Source organism: Malurus melanocephalus, unplaced genomic scaffold (assembly GCF_030028575.1).
Source record: "Malurus melanocephalus ecotype Western Australia unplaced genomic scaffold, MMel_1.1 scaffold_111, whole genome shotgun sequence".
In the NCBI taxonomy this organism is placed as follows: Eukaryota; Metazoa; Chordata; class Aves; order Passeriformes; family Maluridae; genus Malurus; species Malurus melanocephalus.
In genome coordinates this window covers 1,689,659-1,698,981 of record NW_026623343.1, presented here as the reverse complement: position 1 = coordinate 1,698,981, position 9,323 = coordinate 1,689,659, and the positions used below count along the sequence as shown (strand labels likewise).

General features: G+C 40.6%; 1 protein-coding gene across 4 annotated transcripts in view; it reads left to right on the top strand.

Moving 5' to 3' along the window:
- Positions 1 to 6: 6 nt before the first annotated feature.
- Positions 7 to 9,323, top strand: part of UXS1 (UDP-glucuronate decarboxylase 1) — a 54,492-nt gene continuing 45,175 nt past the window's right edge. For 2 of the 4 annotated variants that reach the window (XM_057369486.1, XM_057369482.1), the window contains exon 1: positions 7 to 162. In XM_057369486.1, coding sequence (XP_057225469.1) covers positions 66 to 162 — 97 coding nt within the window. In that variant the 5' untranslated portion in view covers positions 7 to 65. Of the gene's footprint in view, positions 163 to 604; positions 616 to 9,323 lie in introns of those variants that run through there. The other 2 variants (XM_057369485.1, XM_057369483.1) reach the window with 2 other exon arrangements.

Here is a 9,323-nt window from a genome sequence, read left to right as displayed (position 1 = left end):
GGGCCGAGCGGAGCCGTGGGTGGCCGCGGCCGTGCCCGGCGCTCTGCGTGCCGCTGCCGCGGGGCATGGTGAGCAAGGGGCCGCTGCTGCGCCTGCTGACCGCCATCAACCGCAGGAGGATGAAGCTGCTCATGGGGCTCGCCTTCGTCGCCTACGTCGCCTGTGAGTGAGCGGGGGTGGGGGCGGGTCTGGCCCGGCCATTCATTGCCCGCTGGCACGGTGTCCCCCGTGCCCTCCGCCCGCTGTGGGGGAGAGGAGGAGGAAGAGGAAGAGGTGGCGGCGGCACCTCCCGCACCTCGTTGCGTTGTCCCGTTGCGAGGGTGCCGCAGCGTGGCTGCTCCGGCCCCCGGTGGGGCAGGGGATCCCCGCGGCTCTGGGCAGCGGGACTGAGGGGTCCCCCTTTCTCTGCCCTGCCCGAGTTTCCCGAGTGTGGCGTCCCCGGCAGTCGTCGCTCCGCTGCCCSGTCCCGAGGGCTTGAGCGGGGAGCGACGCGAGCGGGACGAGCGGAACGTGGCTCAGGGAGTATTTCCGCAGCCGCTCTTTCCTCAGACCGCGCTTTGTCCACCCCGATCGCGACCTGGTAGCGCTCAGCAGCCCTGGGGAAGTTTTTCTTGGGTAGGCCTCGTGTCTGGTTTTTGTAAAATCCTCCCAAGTCCTTTGGGGGCTAAATAAATGTTTGTTTATTAACTCAGCGCGTAGCTGGAGTCTTAAGAGCCGGGAGAGAGGCACAGAGGTACTTGAGAAAATCTTAGAATAGCCAGTGACGAGGATGTTTATGACTTCGGTTACTGAGAGTGAGTCAGATTGAAAATTAATTTAAAACGGTTTCCTGGCACTTCTCTTCCCTTTCTTGTTTTTTTCTGTTGCATTTTTAGTTTATTTTATTTTAGCCTGTTCTGTTTTCAGACTTAGGTATATTCTGTGTAGATGGCACGATGCCGTGTCACCTTAGCTAGGGAGCAAGTATTCTCCAATGCTTGAAAGCACATACAGGTGAGCTAGCTTTGAGGGTGAGTGTGCGCATTATATTTAGGATCTTCCCTTTGGATTTGGGAACGTGGAGAGGTACARCACGAGTGATTTTGTCAGAAGGGTGGTGTTTCCTACCACAGAAACACAGCATTTCCCTTATTACCATACGTTACTCTGTTTACTGGACCGCTTTTACTATTGAAGTTACATTCCAGCTCTGACTTTCAGGATAGTTTGTTTGTCCGAGTGACTTCAGGTCCCTTGCATCCTGACAGCTTAATATCTGTTCTTATTTTGAAACTTATCAAGCTAAAAATTATAGTTCTCAAAACGAAAGTTAATAGGCTGCTGTGAAAATACTGGGTTTGAGTGGCAGTTGACATGGTCTTTGGGACGTAGCTATTGATTGTATTCTGTGGACAGTAGTTGGTGTTTGTTTTCTAGCTTTATGTATAGAAGTTAGCCTTCAGGTGAAGTCTTCTGACTACTTGCTCTTTGGAATTCAGAAAAAAAGGTGGAGGAGGAGAAAGACTGCAGGTCAGTGTGGCCAAAAAGTGGCTTGATAAGGGAGTAAGTTTCTGTCTGATGGGAATGTGTTTTTCACAAATCTAATGTTCTGGCTTTTGATCTCTTGACTAGAGATCAAAAGTAGTGGAATCCCTAGGTGTCAGGTACATAGTATGGTATGGTAGCAGAGGCCACTGGTCTGTCATATTCTAGAGAGAATATTTTTTGTTTGCTTTTCTACAGAAGTGATTATTTATGATCCCGTTCACCTATCCTAAAAGGGTACTCCTCACAATGTTACTGAATCATCACTATGCTCTGCTTGCAGTCAGATAATGCCCWACTGAAATAGCAGAGAATCTTGGAAAACTAAGCTGCTGGTGTAGGTGTATGTGCTGGCACTTCTTACATTCCTTATTTCTGAAGTACTCTCCAAATGACTAAGTGTTTTTAGGCTGCGTGCCTCCTTTCCATGGATTTCCATTCAGTATCAGGGCATGGGCATTCAGGCTTAGAGCACATTTTACCGGGAATGAAATAGTTTGCAAGTACATTAGTTTTTTTGTGAGCWAGAGGATAGGACTTGTTTAATAGTGGAATTTTGTCAGCCTGTGTGTGAAACCCTGAGTGAATGTTTTGGGAGTATCACTTAGAAAAATATCTTCATAGAAATCTTTTGCCTTTGAAGGCAAATTTGTTACAAAAGTGCCTCGAGAACATCTCTGCGTAGGTTTGAAAACTAGAGGAAGAATTTTTTGGAGACAGTTGAAAAGCTGTGACCTATTTCACTCTTAATAGTCATTGAKTGGCTCTCTTGGTAGTTTCACACAAGGCGGTCATGGCTGAGCTGTCTTGGGTATCTCAGCTCCACATCATACAGTGRAATTCCTGTGTTGTGCACCAGACAAAGGAACTGGTCTGGACTGAGATCGGCCTTTTGTTTTATAGCCATTTGACAGTTGTGGGTATTTGACAGCTGTTTTCGCCCAGCTTGAGGTGGTGGTGCACAGTGGTAAAATGGGAAGCTGGCAGTGCTGTTGGCAGCATTACCATCATGTGCTTTTCAGGTCTGCAGTTAGTGTCTCTCCTAAGGAGTCTTGTTTATGTTGGTTGAAGTACCACCSTGACATGAAGTACACAATCAGGGTCATATTAAAGATCCCTATATCTCTTTCTATGGACTTCACTGGTTTCACTAGTAGCACTTTAGAGCCAGAARGATCCTTAGGATTTAAATTTGAATTAAGGTAGTATTTGACACCTCATTTCGGTAAATCTAATTTATATAAATTTTTTAAAGCATTCACTTGAAACAATGCTCTATGCATGGTTTATATGTAAAAAAAAAAAGAAATCAAAAGGAGCATTTCTATGAAGCAGGCAATTAAAGGCTGTTATAACTTCAGCAACTGTTCCTTGGGAGAATGAAGTGAATAGAGTTTAACRTTTACCTTTACCTTTTCTGAAGGCCCTGGGTGAAATGGGTGAGTTTGTTCCCCATTGCCCAAGTGATGAATTTGGAGATACTGCAGCTAGCAAGCTGTCTGAATCACTCTGTAATATGTCAGACTGCTACTCAATTTATTTTTTAAAAATACTGTTCATAATTAGCTTAGTTGACTCACCTTCAGTGCTGTCTTCTGTGAACATTGCATGGCTGTGCTGTGCTACATATAGTGGGAAACCTTGCCCAGAGGTTGAATTTGCATTGCCCTTTTAAAGGAACAAAGTCTTCAACTTCTACTCTGACTTAACCCCCAGCAAAATAGTGCAGGAGTGCTAATGCTAACCAAAGTGGGATGGAGTGGCATGTGGAGGTGGACTGAAACAAATTCTTTCAGTCATGGGCACCCCTTACATCATCTTGAAGCTGTTCTGAAACCACAGCTTCAGTACATGARGTGGTTATAAACAGAGGTGAAGTGGGTTTAATTGATTTTTGTTGTCGATAATGAGAAATGTAGACAGATCATAAAAGAGCAGTCTGTTAAATCGACAATGTTRAAAAGCTTCAGTGTCGCCACAATATGAGTAACATATACAGGCTAGGAGTTTTCTTTTGTTTTTAAAAATTCAACCTGTTTATGTGTTGGCATGTCAATACATAGACACCTTAAATTCACTCTCTTGGAAATTTTAAATGTTTATTTAGTTTTATATGAGCATGCTACCATGCTTCACTGGTACTGTTTTTGCAGAATCAGGACCTTATTTAACTTGTTGGAAATACACTTAAAATCTTGTAGCCAGGATTTAAAGAGCAGAGTTCATCAATCTGTATGGTTTGCTTTAATCTTGATGCTACTGTAAATAATCTGCTGATGCCTTGGTATGACAGGGCAGTTGCATGTTCTTAATGAAAAAGTTAAGAGCTCTGATTCTGGTAAAGTAGAACAGTTATCTTTATTTATTTGTAGATCAAATGGTTCTCAGAATGTATATCAGTAGCCTTGTTCRTTTTCCAAAGGGAAAATGGAGTAGTAGGGTGCTGTCATGAGATCCAAGCTTAAGACCTCATTTCCTTTATAAGTTAAATTGTAGCACAGCTACGAGAACAACTTAAAAATGAAATGTCAGAGTAATGTGAGGGAAGTACATCCTGTAGAATAGTGGCTTGACTTTTCACAGCATYGTTAGTTTCCCATGGTTGTTATCCTTTGTTTTACAAGATTAGCCATTTGCTTTTGTCAGATTTCCATCAGCTAGGAGGAATGCAGTGKTCTCAAAATATCAAGGTGTGATGAGCTTTTCAGTTTAAATCTTAACAGCTCCTCACATGTTACTTGTCTTGCATATGTTCAAAATATGTGAGAGATTAAATGCTACTTAATGTTTTGTTTTGATAAGGTTTTACTTCCACTTTTCATAATAGAAAAACAGTTATCAAGTTGATCCTGTCCTATTGCTTCAGGCTATCTGTCTCAGTGTTACTCAAAATCAGAAACTTTCCTTCCCCAGCCATTTTATAACTAGATGTCAGGATTGACTGGCTATGGAAGAGTTAGAAATGGTTGTATGTCACATCAGGTTTGCTTGCTTTTTGTGTCAGCATGCATGGACTCCCCACTAAAAAAAAAAATCAAACCCARAGTATTTGCAGAGCTGCCTTTCTTTTGTGGGTTTAGGTAAATAAGTTCACTCTCAAGTTCACGGTTGTAACAGCTTCCAGTTCCCTGCTCATCAGGCTTCCAACTAGCTGTTCTCAGGTAGCTTATGCAAATTTGTTCACGATTCAGTTGTTTGTCAGGAATAGATGGCCYCTGACTATGCTTTGCTATCCATGATGTTTTAAAATAATTTTTGGCATCCTGCAGAAATTAATGTAACAGTTCCTGTCTTATCTCCATTTAATATTTGTCTTCTATCTTTTATCTCCACTTACTATTTGTCTCTTCTGCGGTATGTGCAGGAGACAGCACCGTCATCGTTCTACTCAAGGACGAACACTTTTAGAGCTTTTRCCTTCTTTACCCTCTGTTTTTTGCAAAGGGGAATATTTGCCTGACATTTATATGGCTTATTTCTTTTATCTAAGGTTTGTTGACCAAAGCAGAATTTGGTTGAAACTGGTAGTTTTCAGCATTTCATTTATGGGCCATAGAGAAGGAGAGATGGGGGTTATTGCACCAATTTATCTGAGGGGATTTGTGAAAGGCAGCTGGGAAAAGTGAGTTAGTTACAGTGCTGACCATCGAAATGGACTGTCCAATGGTCAGCACTGAGACCAATCTCAGCAGTCAACAGATGGGTCAGTGGAGGAGCAGTGATAAAGAATGATACGTTGAAAATATGAGACAGGGAGGAGTAGAAACAGTTAACAGAGAACTGGAAAGAAAACTTCATAGAAAATTTTAAGAGAATTTTCCATCTGGGAAACTAAGAACAAAATTCAGTCATAAAGTGATGATGCTAATTAAATGTAAGAAAAAGTATCCTTGGCTACTTTCCCATCCAGTATGAAGCTCCATTAACTCTTGTAAAGAAAGAAAATTTGCATAATGTTATATCTCACAGCTGTAGGAGGGTATTGGTTTGCCAAGCTTTAAGTGTTTGTTCTTAAGAGAGGGTAGAGAAATTTCCTGGTGATTGTGTTGCCTTTGTTTTGCTGGTTGATGCCTATCTGAAGGGTTGACATACATTGGTGGGGCTGCTGTCCAGGATAAAGAAAGAGCGTCTTTCCCTTAGCAGCCTCTGTCCTTGTGTTGAGGGTACTTCTCGTATGGGAAAAGCTACAGTTCCTATCTGCTATCTTTGATTTGGGGCAGGAGCTTTACTGTTGAGCTATCCAACAAAACCATTCTACAATTTGGCATCAGTTCAGGAAATACTACAGGAAGAACTATTTGCTATACAGAAATCTGTGTAGGTATGTTCCCCAAAGGCATAATCACAAACTTCATTCAGGAAGGTGACATTTCTTAATACAAAGTTTTGATTAGTAATTGTATGTTGTTGTCTCCACTAATATTGCAAAATACTCTCATCAGTTAAATAATTTTCTAAAGCAAATTAACATACTGCTGGAATTACAGATGGCATACAATTGAGAGAGTTTTTTTATTCTTATGGAATGTAGACTATAAAAGGCAGTTTGAAATGTATTGGCCAAATTGTAGAATGGTTTGTGTTGGATAGTTTGTGTTGGATGTTTTAAAAGATCATCTAGTCCAGCCTTCCACTGCCACRGGCAGAGACATCTTTCACTAGAAGAAGTTGCTTAGAGCCCTGTCCAAYCTCACCTTGTCTCCAGGTATGGGCCATCCACAAYTTTTCTGGGCACTTGTTCYAGTGGCTTGCCACTCTCATAGTAAAGAATTGCTTCCTTCCTTATATCTGGTTTAAACCTACTCTATTTCAGGCTAACACCACTGCCTCTTAAGGGTCCTGTCACTACACRCCTTGGTAGAAAGTTTCTCTTCACAGTTCTTACAAGCCCCTTTTAAGTAASGCCACAATAAGATCTTTTCAGAGCCTTCTTTTCACCAGGTTGAGCAACCCCAGCTCTCTCAGCCTGTTCTCATACGAGAGAGAGAGGTCCATCCTTCTGACCGTGTTTTGTGGCCCTCTGGACCATCTCTGACTGGTCAATGTCTTTCTTGTCCTTGGAGCTCTAGAACTATATGCAGGTGGATCTCCTAAGTGTRGAGTAGAGGGGGAGARTCACATTACTACATGTGGTAAGCTCACTTCCTATGGTGCAGCGCAGCRTGTGATTTATTTTCTGAGCTGAAAGTGCTTGTTGCCATTTTATGTCCAATTTTTCCACCAGTACCCCCAGACCTTGATAGGGCTGCTTTCAATCCACTTTTAACCMAAGCTGTACTGATACTTGCCCTGACCCGGGTTCAGGACCTTGCACTTCACCTTGTTGAACTTCAGGAGGTTCATGTTTGCCCACTCCCTAAGCTTGTCGTTGTCCCTCTGGATGGCATCTCTTCCCTTAGTGCACTTACCAGCTCAGTGTCATGTGCAGACTTGCTGAGGATGCACTCAATCACTATGTGCCATTAATAAAAATACTGAGCAGTACTGTCCCAATATACTCCCCTGAGGGACACCAGTTACTACTGATCTCCCTTTGGGCACTGAGCCATGGATGTAGACAYCCAGCTGCCATCTGTTGAGTAGTCCATCAAATTCATATTTCTCCAATTTAGCCTCRAGGTGTTGTGTGGGAAATAATAATTTCCTAAAGGGAAGAATTGTTTTCTTTACATTATTAAATATGTAAATAAATTAGATTAAAACTTYGGTGCAGCTGTGATAAAAAACATTTTAATATTTCCCTTTGCATGCTTTTCCCTTTTTGTCAGGTTTTCATCTGTAAATAAAAACTTTATTTCTTCCAGGAGACTGAAATTGCTGAATGACTCTGGAGAGTCATTCAAGCAAAAAAACAAAAAAAAAAAAAAAAAAAAAAAAAAAAAAAAAAAAAAAAAAAAAAAAAAAAAAAAAAAAAAAAAAAACCAAGCCCCCTCTTTTGAATGCCATTGCATCTTTCTGAAATGGAAAATTTGACTGAAACAATTTGCTTTGGATGTTCGAAGCTTACGAATTTGCTCTAGAAATTCAGGTTTGACTGTATGTCAATTCATATTATTCCTGCCTGCTGTTTCTGTTGACAATGGAATCTATTTGTAACAAACATCGTCTTGTAATCTTTCTAGTCTGAGGAGCAGAAGCTGAAAGGAGGGTGATACAGGGAAAAATTAGCTTTCAGCTAAATCTACTTAGAAAAAGTTTGTGTAAAAGTTTCTTTAACGAAGTGTCCTGAAAATGCAAATGAGAAAGCATTTGGGAAAGAAAATGGTTTGGAAGAGATTGCATCTGGTTTTGGTACAGTTGGATCTCTATGGACATCATGGTTTTGCTTCTTGAAACATCTGTTTCGAAATGTATGTGATGCTGAAACTAGCGTTGTCACTAACATTTTTCGATTGAGTGTGTATTGCTGTTGAGGGCCTGTGATAGTCTATGGCTTGATTTTAATGTCATTTAAAGAGACCCAGAAAAGAGGCATAAAGGTACAGGCTTCTTTTAGAATTGTGTTTTTTTCCCCACCTTAAGGTTGTGGCTTATTTGCCTGGTTCCCCAGCCCATTCTGGATGAGTGAATTATGGCATGCAAGGTTCTCTCAGTGTAGTAATCTCTGTTTTATAGAAATCTGGACTAAAAGTGTTATTGTAGATGACAGTCTCAAAGGACATTTAGATGAAAACATACATCCTGTTCCTATGTTCTGAGGATCTAGAAAGATAACATTTGCCTGCTATGAAGTGCAGCTGATCAGAGTTAAAATTCTGACTATTATAGGGAAGTATCCATTTTATAGTAGATGCTCAACAAAACCCCAGCAAAGTGTTTGGGGTTTCTGCTGTACTTTTTCAAGTGTGATTTAACAGATTTTGTAGTTTGTTTTGTTTGGTTTGGTTTTGTTTTTTTTTTTTTTTTTAAATTGCAGGAAGGGTTGGTTTGTATCCAAAGGATAGCTCCTGGAATATTCCTTTGCTGATACCCTAGTCATTGCACTCCTCTGCATCCAGCATCATTTCAGAAAGGGGCTTCTCTAGAAAGACTAAAGAAACTTGTAAATTTACAGGAATGTAAATATATTCAGTAAGAAGAAAAAAACCTCACCAAAATACGTTCTTTACTCGTGTGACTAAATTACTTCAGGTAGGTTTGGGAAGTCTTGAAAATCTACAACAATTTTACTGTAAGGTTGTWCCTGCCAAATAGTTACAGCTTAATCTCAGAGGCTGGGGAAAGAAGAAAAAAAAAAAGGATTGGGATTTTCTAAAAGCCCTGAGTGATTAATGTTTAGTCAGAAAAATGTAAATATCTCTCTAATAACAATACTGTGATTAGGGCATTAAGAAACAAATCTTGTCTTTTTTTTAAAAGAGGCTTTTTCAGAGGGTACTTTGTCACTTCACTCAAGGCATGTTCTTCTTTGGATGCTGTCCATTTGAAGTGTAATGTCTGTGGGAATAATTAATGACTAATGTAGTTTTCAATCTTCATGGTACTTGCAATTCTTGCAAAAATGCTACAATAAAAATTGTTTTCCTCATTGTTTCGTGAAAAGAATGCAAAGGGGAAAAACATCTCAGAACAGACAGATGTAGTCCTATTTTGTCTCCTTCTCTTACAGTCATTAAGTCAGGCTTTAATGTGTTTTACACCAATCCAGATATTTTGATYACTTCCCTAATGGCAATTTGCTATTACCTTAATCAGTCACTGGGTGAGATTTACAAGTAGTCTTTGGAAGAATAAGCAGAACCTCTGTCTCTTTCTTGTAGGTGAGTATCTTACTAGGTTACAAGTCATGCTTCTGTCTA